This window comes from Sarcophilus harrisii, chromosome 5 (genome assembly GCF_902635505.1).
Source record: "Sarcophilus harrisii chromosome 5, mSarHar1.11, whole genome shotgun sequence".
NCBI lineage: Eukaryota > Metazoa > Chordata > Mammalia > Dasyuromorphia > Dasyuridae > Sarcophilus > Sarcophilus harrisii.
The window spans coordinates 160,685,357-160,707,012 of NC_045430.1; the positions used below are offsets into that span (position 1 = coordinate 160,685,357).

The 21,656-nt window shown below is 32.8% G+C and overlaps 1 protein-coding gene across 3 annotated transcripts in view; it reads left to right on the forward strand.

The window, feature by feature from the left end:
- The window catches only part of MDFIC (MyoD family inhibitor domain containing), a 112,805-nt gene extending 94,242 nt beyond the window's left edge, over positions 1-18,563 (forward strand). For all 3 annotated transcript variants that reach the window (XM_031938847.1, XM_012550979.3, XM_031938848.1), the window contains exon 5: positions 15,448-18,563. In XM_031938847.1, coding sequence (XP_031794707.1) covers positions 15,448-15,695 — 248 coding nt within the window. In that variant the 3' untranslated portion in view covers positions 15,696-18,563. The remainder of the gene's footprint in view (positions 1-15,447) is intronic.
- Positions 18,564-21,656: the final 3,093 nt, after the last annotated feature.

Genomic DNA, 21,656 nt, shown 5'->3' on the forward strand with positions numbered 1-21,656 from the left:
AAATGAAATATATAAGATTACAAAAGATATTTATATCAAACTATTAAAATAAATAAGTTTTTGGACTTTAGATTAAGAACCCATGCTAATTATTATCCATTAGATTACAAGTTTCTAAAGGTTCATCTTTTTTTTTTTTTTTTTTTTTGGTAATCCCCAAATTTAGCACATGTCTGGCATATCAGACCCTTAAAAAATATTAAGTTGGAGTTTAACTAGTATGAACTCTTTCATTATTCAGGAAGCTGAATTCCAGAGCGATTGACTTTTGTGAGGTCACATAGATGGTTAATGAGTCTAGAACACAGGTTTCCTGATTTATCATTCCTTTTTCCTAAGATTTTTACCATACTGCCTTAAAGGCCAGATAATGTTTTTGTTTGTCTCCCTTGTCTTTGGACAAGGAAGTTTTTAAAAGTTATCTATTCAGAGCATTCAAAGGATCTTAGAACTAGAAAGAAATAGATCCATAGAGATCAAAGTCCAATCTCCTAATTTTCTAGAACCTGAGAAATAGAATAATTTGACCAGTTTCACAAAGTTCTTTTGTTGTTATTGTTTAGTCATTTCCAGTCTTTATGACCCCATCAGGAGTCAGATTGAAATGATTTGCCATTTCTTTCTCCAGCTCATTTTGCAGATAAGGAACTGAGGCAACAGGGGTTAAGTGACTTGCCTAGCATCATATCAGATTTGAACTCAGGCCGTCTCAGTTCCACATCCAACTTTTTATCTATTGGGGAACTACCTGGCTATTCCATTGAAAGATCTTTGTTTTCATGAGCATCAGAAAGATTATTGTTTTGTCCAGATTTTAAGGCTTTTCTCTTTAGAGTCCTGAAATCATCTCACTAGGCAGATCAACATAGGGGAAAAAAAAAACTGATTTGTTTGTCTTTGTATAAATAAAGAACACAAGAATCAACGTGGTAAGTTAATATCAGAAGGTGGAAGGAGTGTTAACTGCCAATTCTTTGTTGTGTTAATTTCCTAGTTTTAGAACAATTCATATTCTTTATTACATTGACAGATTTTAGTTGGTATAAAAGGTTATATTTTATTCTTGGTTTTTCCTTGCTATTTTAAGTAATTTATAGAGTGGTGTTTTGCTGCTATTGTTTATTTAATTATATGGTAAACTCAGGCATATCTCTTTTTATCAACTTTAGAGCACTCTGAGCATTTTTATGGATTTCCTGGGCTCTGAAATATTTTTTTTCCTGTAGTAACAAAACAGCTAAATTAAAATAGAGCTATTTATGCATTTAAAAATTCCACATCATGCTGTCCTGGTTGGCTGAAGCTACACTGCAGTGGCATTTAAAAATTAAAACAAAATAATCCCCACAATGAAACATCCCCACCCCCCAACATCCAGCAAATGAAAATTGGGATATTGATATTAATAGATATCCTGGATAGATGGAAGAGGAGGAGTGTGGAAAGAATAATAAGGGCACCATTGATTTGCAAATTAATTCCATAAATAACAGGATTTATTTTTTGCTTTGAAAATGTGCTTTGGTACCCCAGCTTCTTTTTAAACTTCTAACTCTGCTTGGTCCTCTTCATCTTGCCTTGAATTTGTATTAGACTGCTGTGATTCCTTGGTGATGGCCTGTCTTTTCTGTCAGTGTTCCGGAGTGCATGGCTGTCCTTCTCAAGGCCTAGTTCCTTTTGCCTGCGTGAAGCCTGTAACACCTGCTGTGACTGCTGTTCCTGCCTCACTGTGGGCCTAGCGGAACACCCCCTCCCACTGGGGACCTTGGTCACCACTTGGATTGTGATTTTGCCCTTTCTGATTCTTACTGTGAGCCGCTAAGTGCCTGGAGATTTGCTGTGAGTGTTCTGAAGCTTGGGATTATAGTTAGCCTAAACACTGACCAAGGTCAGCATCCTCTGCATGGCCCTATTGAATGCTACAATGCCCCATGAAGGCTTCTGATCACAGGGAAGTGACCCGCTTGCCCAGTGAGTTTGTTTAGCAACTGACAGCAGCCCCAGCATTTTCCCTACTTCATCTTTCCCAGGTTTACTCTCATAGAGGTGGTATAATTTAAAATATATTAAAAATTATTTATTATATATTAAAATTAAAATGTATCTTTATATATCATATCTTTAAGTATCAATTTTTATGTATTTCATTAAGTAGTTCCCAATTACATGAAAAAATTTTAAATAATCAGGTTTTAAAAGCTTGAGTTACAAATTCTCTCCCTCCCACCCATCCTTCCCCATTCTTGAGAAGACAATCAATTTAAGATCAGTTATACATGTGAAGTCATACAAAACATTTCTGTATTAGCTGTTTTGAAAAAGAAAACACAAACAAAAAAAAGAGTAAAAAAAGTCTGCTTGGATCTGCATTTAGAGTTTGCCAATTCTGTCTCTGGAGACAGATAGCATTTTTCATCATGGGTCTTTGGGAATTGTCTTAGATCATTGTATTACTGAGAAAAACTTTCATAGTTGATTCCCCCTTAAAATATTGTACAATGTTCTCCCAATTCTGCTCTCTTCACTTTGCATTATTGTATTGCTAAGAAAAGTGAAATCTTTCATGGTTGATTCCCCCTTAAAATATTCTTGTTACTATGTACAATGTTCTCCCAATTCTGCTCTCTTCACTTTGCACAAGTCTTCCTAGGTTTTTTTGAAACCATCTTGCTCATAATTTCTTATATCAGAATAGTATTCCATCACAATCAAAACAATTTCCAATTCTTGGTATTTCGGGTCACAGGGTATATGCAACAGTTTTATAGCCCTTTGAGTATAGTTCCATATTGTTCTTCAAAGTGACTGCATTGTTCACAACTCCAGCAGTAATGCTTTAGTGTTCCGATTTTTTTCCAGAATTTGTCATTTTTCCTTCTCTCTCATGTTAGTCAAATTTGATATGTATGAGGTGGCATCTCAGAGTTTTTTAAAATCTATATTCCTCTAATTATTAGAGACTCAGAGGATTTTTTTTTTTACGACTATTGATAGTTACGATTATCTTCTGAAAACTTCCACTTCATATCCTTTGATCATTTATTGATTGGGAAATAGCTCTTATTTTTATAACTTTGATTCAATTCCCTACATATTTGAAAAATGTTTAGGCCCTTATATAAAATCTCTCTTCTCCCAGTTTTCTATTTTCCTTCTCATTTTGGTTGCATTAGTTTTTTTTTTGTATAAAAGCTCTTAAATTTCATCTTGGTGGCATAGTGGATAAAATGCTGGACTTGGACTCAGGAAGACTCATCTTCCTGAGTTCAAATCTATCCTCAGATACTTACAAGCTCACTTGTAACACTGAGCAAGTCACTTAACACTGTTTGCCTCAGTTTTCCCATATGTAAAGTGATCTGGAAAAGAAGATGGCAAACCACTCCAAATACCTTTTCCAAGAAAAACCCTAAACAGGATCATGAAGATCTGGACATGACTGAAAAAATTCAACAACAGCAGCAATCAAAATTTGCCATTTTACATCCTCTGCTGTTCTCTATCTTTTGTTTGGTCATAAATGCTTTCCTTATCTCTTAGTTCAGATGGTTAATTTATTAAGAATTTCTGAGGATGAATATACTGTAGCTTAGCATGGTAGACAATTCTGCTATGGCTCAGTCAAGAAGTTTTTCCTCCTTTCAAACCATCATTTCTTCCATTTTTATGTAAAGCCATTTGTTTCTTGTTGAGTCTTCCACAAGCTCCTTTTGTAGATGTTGCCTTTCTAGTCTCCCCCTTTTAAAGAGGTGAGCAATGAAAGGATCCATTTGGAGGCTTCTTTAGATAGAAATCTTATGACATTAATATTTACGTAATATTTCTCAAAGTTGAACATTTATAGTGATTTTCTCCCCCTCAATATTTGAAAAAAAAAATAAATCCATGACTGTCCTCTGCTGTTCTCTTATTAAGACAAGATTTCCCAAGTCAGTGCATTTTCTCTGGCCGTCTCCCATGCTTAGAATTCATTCCATCCCACCCCTGAGCCACCACCCCCATCTCTACATCCTAATTCCTCTGGCATCCTACAAATCTTAGTCAAAATCTCACTTCTGTAAGAAACCTTTCCCATTTCTTTAATGTTAGTGCCTTCTCTGAGATTTTTTCCAGTTTATCCTACATATATCTTGTTTCTACTTATTTGTTTTCATGTCATCTCTACTTTATGGTATGGACTGTTCTTGCATTTCTTTATAGTGTCAGCATTTAGTCTAGGCTTGATACATAGTAGGTATTTAATAAACACTGGTTGACTTGAAAAATTTTCAGACGAATAATACTTAGTACTAAGTGTAAAGTCTCTCTTAATGATGATAAATGTCACATAAAATCCACAAATATTGCAAAAAAAATCCAGTTTATTTTTAGTGTTGTTTGTTTTAGCCAGTGATAGATTTTAGATTTCACCATCTTTTCCTGTCCAAGTTTCCCTTTTCCCTCATCCCACTGATTTGGACTAGATGACCTTTAAGGATCCTTCCATCTCTAAAATTCTGTGATCCTCACTCATAGTAGAAGTGATAGTAAGTAATACAATCACCAGATAAGGCAGTAGGGCAATGACTAAAAGCAAAGGACCTGAATAATCTTCATAATGGTGAGCAATCAAGACATATATAATATAAAGTACTCTTTAATAGGGAATTTACTTCTAATAACTTTTTCAGAAAATGAGAACAGCAATAATTACCACCTGAGTCCTGCCTCAAAGGAATGTTGTCTTGCTTAATAAGACATTTCCAGACTATCCTTTAGTTTCTGAGGGAACAGATAGCACTATAGAAATTGAACACTTGCCTTCCTTGCTTATTATTTTCCTTAATAAAGTCTTGCTGACACTTAAAAAAAAACCTTGTTGACCTATCTCATTTTCTTTCCTCTTGTAGGAAAATGTTGCTCGTTTTTGGCTATATTATAACTAAAATGATATGTGGCCATTTGGGACAGGGTTTTCTGTAATACGTGCACACCAGGCCAGTTTATTCAGGCTGTAGGTCAGTCTAGGGCTTTAGGCCAGAAACACTTCAAGGTCTCTGGCTTGGATACACTGAACCACTTGAAACTGAGCTACTGTGCTGTATTAGTAAATATTTCCCCACCCCCACACACTTGAGAAACACAATTCCCTAGAGATGTCTGGGCGTCATTCCCCACAGCTGGATTCACAGAAGCTAGATAAATGACTTAGTAATGTCTGCTGGAATCCAGGATGACTGAATCCTCTTTTGGTCTACTTTCTAATTTTTTATGCAGAAATTGCTAACTTTCATATTCAGTGTAGCTTTTTAGTAAAAGAATATATAGAAAAAATAATGATTGGACCTGATTGGCTTCCATCATAAAAGGAGCTGTGTTATCATTGTTCACAAAGCAATCTCAGTAGCCAAAGAATTTGGAAAGATTGTTAGCAATAGATAATTTTGACTACAAAACCTGGTATAATCTTAGTGTAACTTTCTAAATTACTAATCATAAATAGCTAAAACATGAATATTGGGTGCTATAGAATTGGATTATTTATGTTTTGTCATTTGTGTTTATAGTTGAAACCTTCAATAATAACAAATGTTTGGTTAATGTTATTAATCCATTACAATTATATGTATACATGTATATTTCCTTAATTGCATACATAATATATACATATTTATAAAACTTATGCTAATTATATATAACTATTATATGACATATTACATTAACAATGTTCGATATTATATGTCATGCAGTTATATTAGTTATATTTAATTTCCTTTGTTATATAGGCTATGATGTATATCTAAATTAGGGATTTCAGGCCTCAGAGAAGCTTTTTAGTTATTCCTGATCAAAAGAAATTTTGTTGAGGTTAGCATATAGATAAGGAGTTCATACTCTAATCTTTATTAACCAAAGTATTTGTTCATAGCTATTCTCAGAATTCACTGCCAGTTTCACAGATAATCAGGGCATCCTGTGAAATAAATTTTTACAAAAAGGAAACCAAAGAAAGATAAAAGAGTTACACAGAATGGATGTTTCTTAACTTTCATTCTTCATTCACTTGTTTTATAATCACAGATTTCCAACAATGTTTTGATTGAGATAGTCACTTTTGGAATTTGGGGACATTTAAAATAGTTATTTTTTTAAATAACGAAACCAGTTATTGAGGTTCTTTTGTTGGTTTTTGTTTTTTGTTAAGTATTAAGAAAGCCTAGCTTTCTTCTGTAGAAGTCACAGGTGTTGCCACCAGTCATTTGGCGTTCTTTTTTAAAAAAAGGTTTAAAAGGTTTACTTTTAAAGTTTTAGTAATAACTCAACATTCTTAATCCAAAGATTTTTTTTAGCTGACTGAAAGATTATGTATTCACTTCAATTCATTACATTTTTTTTCTTTTCCAATGTGTCTAAAGATTTTTTATACTTTTTGCTATTTTACTGTTCATATATTCCTTTGTTGTTTTTTTTTTTTAACCATAATAGGTTTTAGTCTTGCTTTCACTGAGCTTTGCCTATTTTTTTTTAGTACAGTGAATTATGAACTGTTCATGTGAACTCAAAACTATCTTTCTTGAAACCAATCTGTTCATTAGGAACCAAACATTTGGGAAGTAGATTGTGCATATCACTTCATAAAGCCATAGAATGTTAAACCTTCACTAATCGGAAAATAAAATATTTCTTGCTAACAGAGAATCTCATGATTACATGTTATGGGAAAAATCTTTCTTCTTTGAGGAACCAATATTTCAAAATATTTGTATTTCTGTGCTTATATTTTTTACTTTTATCTGTTTTTCTTCCCTAGTATTTTCCTAAAATACTTAACCAGGAAAAAAAAGGTTCATATTAAAAGTAGTTTTGGATTTTTTTCCCTTGATTTACATAAAAACATGATCCTACTAATTCTCATAGTATGACTGGCATTGTTTTGTTTACCTTAGAGCAAAAAACAAGCTACAAAACAATTACTTCCTCAAATTTATTTTTATTCTTCTTTTTGCCTGAGGTCATAAATGAACTTACATTGTAGAACAGTCCCAAATCACAGAAAAAAGATGGAAGGAAGGTATTATTTGCTAGGAAAAAAGACAGAAAAAACCCCACATGATTAAATTACTTTAGGTAGAATCTAGTGTATGCTGTGTGCTACTGAAACCTTTAAGCTTGTAAAGTATAGAAAACGAAACTATTTCTAGTAAAATTTTGGTCTACTTTTTTTTTTTTAATCCTTTATCACTTCAATCTTTAAAAATCTGTTCCTTCTGGTTTCTGATTTCTTTCCGGTATCTATTCATAGAACTCTGTTTCCAGAAAAGGGGCCTGCATTACTTTTTCCAGTAACAGAGTGATTGTTCAAAGAAAGTTTTATGAACACTTTACCAAGAACTTAATCTTCTGAAATCCTCCATTGGACCTAGAATTCCCAGCTGGTTGGTTCAAATTCTGGACCCCCTGGTGTACCAAATATACTGTTGATCTTTCTTTATTGTCACTTGGCATTTCCAGATTAACATATCTTTTTTGATTAAGAGAGTCTCTGATTTTTTAAAATAGATTAATATCTAAATTTTATCAGGCTTTTACAATAAGAAATGTCACTTCTTAGTATTAACTCATTTGTCTAAGCATTTAACTAATTTGCTGAGAGTTAATAGTTGCTTTCTACTATTCTCTTCCTGAAAATTAAATTTCAGAATAATCTTTGGAAGGGAAAGGGACCAGGTCTGAAGTTTTAGACAGTGAGCAAAGGCTTAAAAAGATAGGTGGGCAACAAGTCAAACAGCAGGAATTTTTTATATTTATATCCAGTCTCCCTCCCCGGACACCATTTATAACGCCATCGTCCAATTTCTAGAAACAGCTTTAACCTTACTTTTGCAAATGGAAAGAATGATGAAAATAGGCCTTACTCCTAGAATGAAAAAAAAAAAGTCCTCATTTTCAAAACAACAAATAATTATTTCCACTACGTTGAAGTTAAACTCTCTTTCCTGTTTAAAATAAACACTTGCTTGTTTCTTTTTTGAATTATAATTAGAATGTCTCTAAAAGTTGTAGTGGGTCATTCTGACTTCTCAGTTTTAAGGATATCTTCTCTGCTTTCCTGTAAGAACACTGGACTAGAAAGCAAAACTAGATTCTAATTCTGGCCCTGCCAAAAACTAGCTTTATGACCTTCTCTCAAAGATTTTGTTTCCACAGGTATAAAAATTAGGAGGTTGGGCTAAATGATCTTTGAAGTGCCTTACATTTTTGAATCTTGTAGAAATACAAATAAAATATTAACAGAAAAAAAAATGTCCTGGCTATCTAGAACTGTTTCAGATAAGATCTAGTGAGAGCAAACTTTTGTCCTCTAAGTACTAACCTACCTAAGTTCAGAAAGACATCCTTATCTTGACTACAGTATGTCTTTTGTTTTAATCATAGTCAATTTTGAAACCATCTATGTAGTCAAAGATGGGTTACGATATGCATTGATAGCAGGGGGATGTCCATATTATTGAAATAACAAGTTCTCAGAGTCTTTAAGTTTAGCATGAAATGTAGTATATGTATAGTATATAGTATGAGATACCAAGAAACATAGTATTAGTATAAATATAATATGAGATACCAAGAGCACTTGAATTAGGAAAGTAGAACTGAAAATTACAAGGCATGAATAGAAGAAATTTTAAGGAGAAAAAATTGGCATGATATGTCTCCTTGACAGACTAGTATATCTGGGACAAGATAGAAAAGCATCAAACATGGTTTCAACCATAATTTCAGAGAATGTTAACAAAAAATAAAGAAGTCAGCTGGTTTGGGAAGGAAAATAGTGAATTTTTTTTCAATGGGGAAATGACACAGAGAGGGAGAAACTGAATGAACACACACACACACACACACACACACACACACAAACCACCCAGTAGGCAATTTGAAATACAGATCAGGAGTTTAGAAGAGGATTGGTATTGTAGACTGATTAGGGAATCAACTATACAGAAAAGAGGAAATCATAGAGATAATTGACACCATTAGGGAATATCATCTTCCCTGAATGTTCTATACTTAAGGATCCTACCTTCTTTTTTCCAGGATCTCCCATCTCTAATTCATGGAGTTGTTGTTTTTTTTTTTTTATTTGTTTGTTTGTTTGTTTTTATCTTTGTCTTCACAATGCCAGTCATAGGGTATTTACATACTGTTCACTTAATAGAATTTTTAAAAAATTAAACTTTTAAAATTTAATAATCACCAGGAAAATATTTCCACATATAAAATGGAATACAAAAAAGGTATTATAAATAAAATTTTGAATATCTATTATGTGTAGCTTGGTGTTTTTTTTTTTTTTTTTGGTTTGTTTTCTTTTAAAGAATCTGAACTTAACAACCACCAAATAAAATAGGCACTTCCATAAACATAGTATAACAAAAGAAGGAGGCTATGAAACTGTGGATCTCTATTACAAAATGTAACTTTCTTATCTATCCTACTTATCTGTGATTCTTTCTGTTTTTCCTTCTCTTATGTGTACCTTCTAAATGCAGAGTTTCTTAAAATTTTTTGACTGATTTTTGCCCAAAAAATGTTTGTGTGATCCTGATATACAAAGGAAAGATTTACTGATAATAATTCATAATTTTGAGACCCCTATATTCAGTAACAAGACCCCACACGAGGTTGTGAATTGTAGTTTAAGAAGTTGTTTTCTAAAAGATGCTTTAATGATCCTTCCTTTCTTCCTTCCTTCTTTCCTTCCTTTCTTCCTTCCTTCCTTCCTCCCTTCCTCCCTTCCTTCCTTCCTTTCTTCCTCCCTCCCTTCTTCCCTTCCTCCCTCTCTTCCTTCCTCCCTTCCTCCCTTCTTCCCTTCCTCCCTTCCTTCCTTTTTCATTTCTTCCTTCCTTCCTTCCTACCTTCTTCCTTTATTCCTCATTTCCTTCCTTCTTTCCTTCCTTCCTTCCTTCCTTCCTTCCTTCCTTCCTTCCTTCCTTCTTTCCTTCCTTCCTTCCTTCCTTCCTTCCTTCCTTCCTTCCTCCCTTCCTTATTTCCTTCCTCATTCCCTTCCTTCCTTCCTTTTTCATTTCCTTCCTTCCCTTCCTTCCTCATTTCCTTTCTTCCTTCTTCCTCATTTCCTTCCTTCCTTCCTTCCTCATTTCCTCCTTTCTTTCCTTTAAAGAAAATAAAAACAAAACTTTTATAATCATACATACATAATCAAATAATACCAATTCCTACATCCAAAAATGTTTTACTTTGCTTCTTAGGTCCATCACTTCCCTTAGGAAATATGCTTCATGATAAGTTCTCTAGAACCATAATTGGCATTTCCTGATCAGAGTTCTTAAGTTTTTCAAGGTTGTTTTTCTTTTTTCTTTTTTTGTAGCTTTTTCTTTTTAATGTAGCTATTGTTTACATTAATCTCCTAGTTCTTTTCACATTTTTCAGTATCATTTCATACAGTTTTCTCAGGTTTATCTGAAATCACCCATTTTGTCATTTGTTAACATGCAATATAAATGACCAATTTTTTGCTTTCTATATATATACACAAAGGTGTAGTTGGAAACATTTTTTTTTTTTGTACATATGGGTCTCTTTTCTCTCATTGATCTCTTTCAGGTGTAGAGCCAGTAATGGTATCACTGAGTATACTGAGTGTGATCCTGATGGTTTGGGTGTGTACTTCCAAATTGTCTTACAGAATAGCTGCACTAACTCCATTGGTGGAACCAGTTCACTAATACAGTGCATGTAGTGTGACAATTTTCCTGAAGCTCCTCCAATAATTTTTACTTTCCCTTTTTATGATCTTTTCCAATCTGATGGGTAGAATCTGAGTTACTTTAATTTGCATTTTTCTAATTATTGGTGATTTGGAGCATTTTTAAAAATATGGCTGTAGACAACTTAGTTTTCTTGCTCTGAAAATTATTTATATCCTTTCACCATTTATCTTTTGGGGAACAGCCTCTTGTTCATATAGTTTTGAATCAGGTTCTTATATATTTTGGAACTAAGACCTTTTCAGAGAAACTTACTATAAAGTTATTTTCCCCTCTTTCCCCAAGTATTAACTTGGTTTCTTTTCTATTTTTTTTTAGTTGCATTGGTTTTGTTTTTTTACTTAATATAATCAAAATTATACATTTTATCTTCTGTGATCCTCCCTATTCATTCCTTATTTGATTGTGGACTTTATCTGTAGATTTGAAAGGTAATTTCATCTTTGAAAGTTTATTTGTCTGAGTCATGAATCCATTTGATCAAGTATATAGTATTGATTCAAATACATATTTTTGCCAGATTGCTTTTCAGTTTTCTCAGAAGTTACTGAATTCTTACCCCAATAACTGAGATCTTCAGCTTTATGAAACACTGTATTACAGTATTCATATGTATCTGGATGCTATGCACCAATAAATTCCATGTATCAACCACTTGCTTAACTAGTACGGAATTATTTTGATGAATACTGCTTTGTAGTATAGTTTGAAATTTAGTACTGCGAGCCTACCTTCCTTTTCACCTTTTTCACATTATTTCCTCTAAAAATCTTGATCTTCGTTCTTTCAGATGAATTTTCCCCCCTAGCTCTATGGAATATGTTTTGAGAATTTGATTGGAACAGCAATGAATAAGCAAATTAATATAGATAGTATTGCCATTTTTATTATATTGATTTAACCTATTTTAGTTATTTTAGCCTGTAGTTTTCTGTAAAAAAATGTTCTATAAAGAGTATTTTATATAGTGCCCATGTGTATATCTCAGCAAGTAGATCTCAAATATTTTACACATGCTATAATTATTTTAAATGGAATTTCTGACTGTTTGTACTGAGTCTCATTGGTAACATATAGAAATTCAAATAATTTAAGTGGATTTATTTCATCTCCTGTCACTTTGCTTATGTTTTAACTTGTTTAAATTAATTTTTAGTTGATTCTCTGGGTTTTTATATTTTATATTTATATTACATATAATATATATGTTACATATTATATTTTATATTTTTTCATATCATCTACTGAAAGTAACAGTTTTGTTTCATTGCCCATGCTTATTCACTTATTTTTTTTTGTTTATAACCAGCATATCAAGCATTTTTATTAAATTATAGTGATGATATTGGCATCTTCCTTTTACTTGGATCTTATTGAATATGCCTCTGGATTATCTTTGTTATTTCCTATTTCTCCTGGCACAGAAATTCTGTACATCAATGAGTTAGCAACTCATTGTATTGTTGGGTATCATTTAAGATGTCTAAAATATGGGTTATGTTTTTAGGAAATGTGATTTGACCCATAATTTTCCTCATTTCACAAGAGAATTCTCCTTTACTTGATGATTCCAAGTAATCCTTTGGATTTAATTTTTGTGCTAACTTTTTATGTAAAGGTTTTACTCTTATTAATATATAAATTCTCTGAGAACAAGATACTAATGTACGCCATCACTTGACATATTTCAAAGGCTACTTCACTGTATATATAAACAATGCTTTAAAATTGACTTCTGCCAATGTCTAATGTTCTTTATTTACATGGGAATAGATATTTACTCATCACTCCTGATTACCAGTTCTCTCCGGTAAAGCCAGATTCTTATTGATTGCATAACATTATGTAAAATTTCTTGCTTAATTACAAGAAAGCCTGAGTATTGCCAAGTTAGAATGAGTACCCACTATTATATTAATTTTTGTATTACCAAAGTCAGTACATAAGGCATTAGCACCTACTCTTAGTGCCTGTGATATACAGCCTGCATTCTCATAGGCTTATTGCAAAACAAAGCCAGTCTTAGAAATGGCTTGCCCCAACTGGATTGTTGCTTTTAAAAAAATGCAAATCCATATGCAGTAAGTGTTAAAATAACAACCATAAACAAAAGTATTACACACTCAGCAATGTCTCTAGATATTCATGAAGGTTTTATGAAAACTGAAATGTTTCTTCATCTCAAGTTCACTTTTTGTAAACTACCTCTACAAATCTTGAAATATAAATTAATAAATAAAAATAAATTCAAATAGAATTAGAAATGAGCAATTTATCAGTATTTTGTGATTTTAATGCAAGGGTAAGCACAGTGGAAGATAGTTAAAATTTTATTGGAAAATTGACATGGGATTTCTTTTTTTATTATTATAGCTTTTTATTTACAAGATATATGCATGGATATTTTTTCAGCATTGACAGTTGCAAAACTTTTTGTTCCAACTTTTCCCCTCCTTCCCCCCACTTCGTCCCCCAGATGGCAGGTTGACCAATACATGTTAAATATGTTGAAGTATAAGTTAAATACAATATATGTATACATGTCCAAATAGTTATTTTGCTGTACAAAAAGAATTGGACTTTGAAATTATGTACAATTAGCCTGTGGAAGAAATAAAAAATGTAGGCGAACAAAAATAGAGGGATTGGGAATTCTATGTAGTGGTTCATAGTCATCTCTCAGAGTTCTTTCACTGAGTGTAGCTGGTTCAGTTCATTATTGGTCTATTGGAACTGATTTGGTTCATCTCATTGCTGGAGATGGCCACGTGCATCAGAATTGATCATCATATAGTATTGTTGTTGAAGTATATAATGATCTCCTGTTCCTGCTCATTTCACTCAGCATCAGTTCATGTAAGTCTCTCCAGGCTTTTCTGAAATCATCCTGCTGGTCATTTCTTACAGAACAGTAATATTCCATAATATTAATATACCACAATTTGTTCAGCCATTCTCCAATTGATGGGCATCCACTCAGTTTCCAGTTTCTGGCCACTACAAAGAGGACTGCCGCAAACATTCTTGCACATGCAGGTCCCTTTCCCTTCTTTAAAATCTCTTTGGGGTATAAGCCCAGTAGTAACACTGCTGGATCAAAGGGTATGCATAGTTTGATAACTTTTTGAGCACAGTTCCAAATTGCTCTCCAGAATGGCTGAATATATTCAGAATTCCACCTGCAAGATATTAACATCCCAGTTTTCCCATATCCCCTCCAATAACATGGGATTTCATTGAAGGGGGAAGAATATATGCTATATACTTGGTACATAACATTACTTATTTATTATAAGAGGCAGGTAGATAGTACAGAGGATAGGGTGTCAGGCATGGAGTTAGGAAAATGAGTCTTCTGGAATTCACATCTAATTTCAGACACTTACTAGCTGTGAGATCTTGGGCAAGTCCCTTAACCCTGTTTTTCTCAGTTCTTCATATGTAAAATGATTAGAGAAAGCAATGGTAAATGATATTTTTGCCAAGAAAATCCCAAAATGGGATCACAGTTAGACACAACTGAAAACAATCGAAGAACAACAATTTATTATAAAAATTAATTGCATGTAGTTCCTTTAAAACCACTAAAGAGTAACATAACCTATTCATGCCATCAAAAGACTCATTTTGAAATTAAATCTAGAGCACATAGTGGTATAAAACAGAAAACAGATTCACATTTACAACTGAAAATAGGCCTGCCAATTCTATCACTGTCTCATTTTTATGCTGATAACTTTACAAAATTATTTTTAATCACAGAATGTCAGAGTTGAGAAGAATTCCAGAGATCATCTAGTCACATACCTCAACAGGAATATCCTATTAGCTATCTGAAATATATAATCATTCATTTTCTTTTTAAAAATTTCCAATGAAGAGAAACTCATTTTTACTCAGTATGAATGAATAAGTGAAAAAAAATTAAGCACTTCAAATTTCCACTAAGTGATGATAATATTCTTCTCACTCATGTTTTAAAAAAAAAGAAAGAGAAAGGAAAAGAAAGGAAGGGAAGAGGAACATCATTCCATTTCACTCCCTTAAATAGTCTCTTTTTCTTTATTAAAGTATAATACTTTTACACTTTAATAAGTGTAATAAGGAAGGGGACTGCTTCAAGTTCAGAAAACTTAAACAAGTTTTAAACAGTATTTTTTTTTAAGAAAACAAACTCTGAATTAGTTTAGAATGCTTATTTGACATGTCCTTTCTAAGCAATGATAGCTGATTTGATTACTGCTCCCAAGTGGCAGAAAGCTTGGTAAATGGGATGTAGTGGTATGAGGGATATAAAGGAGGGTGAGCATGGTGAATTGCAATATGGATGTTTAGGTCAGGCTGTATAGTGGGGAAGACTCTTGGTCAGAAACTTTCATCTCTGTGCACCAGAGAAAATGTGGGTCATTTCACTTTTAGTCTGTTTAAATAGTTTTAAAAAATCTTTTTCTGTATTTCTTCCATTGATTCCATTTTCTGATTATGAAATTTTAGGATCCATATGATTAATGAAGATGATATTTGTTCCTTTTTAGCATTTGATAGGGAAAGAGACCCTTGAATGCCAGCCACTTTTATTGCTACTTTTAAAAAATTTGTTGTCATTATTCCTCTATTGACATGTATTATTATTTTTTCCCTTTCTCTCTTTGATATGCTTGACAATTGAATGAACATTATGAAGATTGTTGTGTTCACTGTATCCTGGCCTGCTTGTTCTGTGAGTTCCTGACCCTCTGCAATATCGTATTAGGACAAGCATCATGTGGCATCTGTACATCGGAGGCCTGCTGCTGTTGCTGTGGTGATGAAGTAGGAGATGACTGTAACTGTCCTTGTGACATGGATTGTGGCATAATGGATGCCTGTTGTGAATCATCAGACTGTTTAGAAATCTGTATGGAATGCTGTGGAATTTGTTTCCCATCGTAAATATTTATCCCTTATTTTATTTTGTTCAAAACTGGAGTTTTTGTTGTTGCTGTTTTTTCTTTTTTAAATTCTCCTAAGAGGGAAAAAGCATCACAAGAGTCTCATGAAACAACCCAGTTACTTGAACTGTTACTACCCTCTTTTTAAAGAATATTTGAAAATTCCATATCATAACCAAATGTATATGGTTTCATGTGTGAAATTGTAATTACTTTTTTTTTCCTTAATAGATTGCTTTAACTAATGGGAGATTTTGAAAAAAAAAACATAAATATTCATTTTTTCCTACTTCTTAACTAGATTTGTGATAATCATTCCTGGAAGCTTACTTGCTCCAAACACATTTATTTCTAAATGAGTATTTAAAAAAAGAAAATTTATTTTTGTTATTTGCCTACTAATGCTTAAAACGAACTGTTCTTTATAGTTTAAATTAGAGAGAACAAACTCAAAGCTGAATTAAAAACAAAATTGTGGGAACTCAGGTCTCAGAGGTTTTCCACATTTGTTACTTGAAGAATTTAGTTTCATACCAGACTTAAGAAGTTAAGATGAAAATTCTGTACTCTTAATCAGTTACAATTAAGTATACATAGTCATTTTAAAGCAGTAAGAAATACAATATTTAGAAGAAAAAAACATGTTGGTTAAAACTTGCCAAAATGTGTATTTCGTTATAGCTGATTATAATATTTTTAGTTTCATTATGAGGTTTTATGTTGATCAAAGTAAAAAGTTATGAAGCCGATTCACTATATTCAGAGTGGGGAAATGCCAGCACCAACATGAGGAACAGCATTAATAAATTTGTGGTTTAATTTGAAACTGCTATCTTTTGTGGGTATTTGCAATTTTGGAATTGTTTTGATTTCTGTTGGAATTTAACCAATTTTAAAACAACAGATTACATAAATTGCAGTTATTATAAATCATTCCTTAACAGTGCAATGAGAATTCTTATTTTCACCAATGTGACTTGACTAGATTTCAAGATTTCCAGTCTTGAAATTAACCAAATCATCATTTACATAATACTACATGTTTGCCTTATGTATTAGAAAAGTAGGAAAAGACAAGAAGAGTTCTAGATGATTTGAGACTTACAACATTTGCATCTGTTTTGCTAGAATGTTTCCCTACTATGTGTCTCCTACTGTGTTTTGTTTTCCAGATTGTAATTTTTTTTTAGAGGTTATGGAAGTACAGTTTTAGGTTGATATTTCTTGCTATGTATCTAATTTATTGCTCTCCTTGTTCCCATTCCTTGCTATTGTCCTTTATAATTGAAAAGGACCAAAATGACTTCACAATGTCAGGATCAGTGTATGGCGTATCTGACTCTGGCTAATCAAACTAATTAACTATCCCCTTTCCAGACATCTTTTAGCATAAACTTTTTAAAAAGATATGCAACATTAGTCTTGGAAATGCATGTCACAGGTTCCAAGTTCAGAAGTGCCTTCTGTTACCATATCCCTTGTATGAAACATAAGTTATTTCATGTATTGTTGTTGCTGTTTAGTCATGTCCTATTCTTTGTGACCGCATGAGGTTTTCTTGGCAAAGATACTGGAGGGGTTTGCCATTTTCTTCTTCTATGGATTAAGGCAAATGGAAATTGAATGACTTGCCTAAAATCACAGAGCAGTAAGTGTTCAAGGCTGAATTTGAACTTAGAAGTCTTCCTCGCTCAGGCCAGCACTTTATCCAATGAGCCACTTAGCTACCTTATTTCATGTATTACAGAACTTACAAATAAACAAAACAGCAACAACAAAATGTCTTCACTCCTACTTGTGGTGCATTTTACAAACTGAGGACTTTTGAGCTATTGAATTTAAAATAGTGTTAATAAATATCCCATTTCCTTCTCTTTCCTAAAGAATGCCTACAAATATAAGAGCTTTGTAGTATTTTATACATAACCAGAATCTCAATATTTATATGTACCCAAACCTAACATTCCATATACTCACTAGATATATGAAACATTACAAATTATGAGTATCATCTGTATAGACATAGAAAGTCTCATAATGACCTGGAATTATCAGATTATTTCATTTTTTCCTGAAAATAATTTTTGATTGAGTGCTGCCTGACATTTAAGTGTATTCTGCAGTTTTCTTTAGAAATATCAGCACTTTTGTAATATATGTCTCTGTAGAAGAGATTGTTAGTGGAATAGGGGGATTTCGTTTTTATATTCTCAAAATTCTCTTTTTGTCTACTTTAGACAATAATTTTGTAAGCACCTTGCATAATAAAAACAAAGCAGAAATAAAAGTAGACAAATGTGAACTTGTACTCTTGAGCACCAGTTTCAGAATTTCTATGTACAAAATATTCTGTTGAAAACTATGGAAATTGTGATTGTTCTATATTTTACAGTTAAAAGTTTTTTTTCTTTGGAGGGGGGTTCTAATTCCCTTTCTTAAAAAATTGGTAATGCAGTCTTTGAATTTTATATTAACTGGATCTTGTATTATCCTAAAGAACACTATTTTGAAATTAAAGAAACAACAGCTTTATGTTGAATCATTGGTATATTTTCATGTCAAACTGTTTCACTGATTTTTGTTTTCTCTTTTAATGTTGTTTTTGTTATGATTTAAGACTTTTATTTTAGTCCTTCTATATTTATTTTCCCTAAAGACTGATTTTGTTGGTTGGGCTACTCAAATATAATCGATGGACATAAATATACCAGTGTGGACAAATAGCCATAGTGCATTCTGACATCAGAGGTTTGTTTTATTGAAAAATTGATCATAAATTTGTATAAATTGAATTTGAGTTGGCAAATTTTCTCATGATCAACTTTAAAATTTTCATCTTTAACCTATTAAAAAGCTAACTTTTACTGTATGATTAAACAGACTGATCATTCACAAGTAGTACATCATGAGTGTTAGATTTAATGAATCTCATGAGAGTGAAAATCATCAGAAATATTCAAATTATTCTAAAGGATTTTCCATCACATTATATAAGTAATATTTAACTTGTATCTTAGGAAAGCTGGTTTTTGACTAAGCAAATGATCAAGCTCAATGCTTTGGGAAACCCTTGATTATATCTTAGAGAATAATAATTTTGATGTTTGTTATATTACTATGGATAAACAAACTTTATTCACCTGCAATAAGCTTTTACTTTATCTTAGTTTACTTACTTTATCTAGTCCTCTAGACTAGACATTGAAAACTAGTTGAATGCCAAATTTGTAGAATATTTTTAGTGAAATGTCCCTGGGGATCTATGCTTGACCTCTTGCTATTTGATATTTTTTTATCAAGGGTCTTTGTGACCATTGACAGAAACGAAATGTTTATCAGTTGAACAGATAACACAAAGCTAGGAGAGAATAACTAACAGATTTGATGACATTCATGATCCAAAACAAAACAAAACAAAACAAAAACCAAACCCCCAAACCCAGCAACCCATTAGATTAAAAACTTAAGGCTGAATCTATTAACATGTAATTTAATAAGCATAAATTGTTGGTCATAATAATTTATTAGTGGTTTGATGTCATTTCATACAGTGTCATCCAATTTTTTTTTTAAACTGGAGGAATCTGAGAAACAAAGTAATTAAATAACTTGCCCAGAATTACTTGGGTAGTTAAATAGCAGAGTCAGGATTTGAAACTAGGCCTTCTCATTCCAAATTTTATGCCTTTTCCCCATTATATTCTGATCCCTTTTAATATTTGACTTCAGATCAATTTACACATACAATATGGGAGAAGTGTGTAGTTAGCAATTCATCTGAAAAAAATCTGGAATTAATCTGGAAAAGTTAGTATAAGTCAGCTTATATGGTGACTTTTATGTGGTCATCAAAAAGCTAATGAAGATTTTGTTGTTTAGTTAATTTCAGTCTTGTCCAATTCTTTATGATCCAATTTAGGATTTTCTTGGCAAAAATGCTGGTCATTTTTCATTTCCTTCTCTAGTTCATTTTACAGATGGGGAACTGAGGCAGTTATGATTAAGTGACTTGCCCAGGATCACACAGCTAGTAAGTGTCTGAAGCCAGATTTGAACTCAGGAAGATGAGTCATCTGTCTACAGGTCCAACATTCTATCCATGTATCACCTAATTGTCCCTAATGAAACTTTAGCTTGTATTGAGAAGTACAGAATCCATAAGTAGATAGTGGACAATCTCAACATATTTTACTTTGTACAGAACATATTTGTAGTGTTGTATTCAGTTCTGGACACTACATTTTAAGAGAGGCGTTGATATTGTAGAAAGCATCTAGAGGTGGGTGGCTAGAATAGTGAAAGATCTCAAGGTTATCTATCATCATGTGAGCATCACATAAATGAATTAAGGTTGCTTAGACCAAAGTTAAGAGTACTAAAAAAAAAAAAAAGACACATTAGCTGTCTTTTGAAGCATTTGGAAGGGGGAATAAATTTGTCCTGTTTGACTCCAAAGAGCAAGAACTAATATAAATGAATGGAAGACACGGAGGTTAATTGAGGATTGATCTAAGAAGAAAAATTTCTCAACAAATCAAGTTAGTCAGAAGTAGAACAGACTGCTTAGTTGGTGGTGAATTGACCATTTCTAGGGAACTTCAACTAAAGGTTGCAAGAATAATCTTTTAAAGATAAAATTTCTTCAGATTTGAATTGAATTAGTTAATCTCCTGAGGTCCTTTCAACTTTTGAACATCTATGGATAAAGGCAACTACTTATACTATCTTTCATATTCTTTACTAATCATGTTTCATGTTGGCAGCAAGGTGGTCTGGTGGACAGAACATTGAAATTTGGAGTCATAGGGGCAGCTAGGTGGCACAGTGGATAGAGCAGCACCCCTGAAGTCAGGAGGACCTGAGTTCAAATGTGGCCTCAGACAGATAACATTTCCTACCTGTGTGACTCTGGGCAAGTCACTTAATCCCAATTGCCTCATCAGAAAAAAAAGGGGAAAAAAAAGAAACTTGGAGTCATTAAGAACTGAGTTCTAATGTGGGTTACTGGTTGTGTGATTCTGGACACATCATTTAATGGTGATCAGTCTCATTTACATAATATAGCAAATGAGGATAATCATAGTGCTTATTTCAATAGCAAAGTTCAAATAAGATAACAAATCGTGATATACAAAAAGTTCAAGAGACATAGTTTCTGAGTAATTAGCAGTCATTTTATTAATTATGACTAGGGGATAATGAATAAAAATCATTTAGCTGTCTCTACGAAACCAAAGACTCTTCATGGAACCCAACTTAATGCTTACATGCCATTGGAAGAGTGGGTCTTCCCAAAGGTAGAAATCAACTTTGCTTGGTTAACAAATAATGTGAGAATGAATATTAGAATGGGAGGTGGGCTTATAATGAGGGTTAGATGTGAAGTGTCACTCAGTCTTGGTTAAAGAGATTTATCTATACCCATAGCACCCTGTCTAGGTTAATCTGGACAAAAGAGGGAATCCACTTCACTTCAGAACTGTTTGACAAAAACACGAGCCAGAATTTACCAGTTTATCTAGACTAGAATTTCTTTTGATCAGGTCTGAGTTTTTCTATATCTATATGTCTACATATCTATATATCTACATATCTATATCTATATCTATATCTATATCTATATCTATATCTATATCTATGTTTGCTGAGGCAATTGGGATTAAGTGACTTGCCTAGGCCACACAGCTAGGAAGTGTTTGTCTGAGACCAGATTTCGACTCAGGTCCTCCTGACTTCAGGACTGGTGCTGTATTGTATTCACTGTACCACCTAGCTGCCCCAGTTGAGTATATTTTTTCAATTATTTCATCTTATCATCAAATCTACATCTTGCCACTAGAGATAACTCCAGAGGAGAAAGTGGGCCTAACTTTAGTGTATGTGGTGATGTGTGGTGACTTTTTATAGTCCTCTTCTCACTTAAATCCAATTCACTTGCATATCATGACATCACTTCCTGACT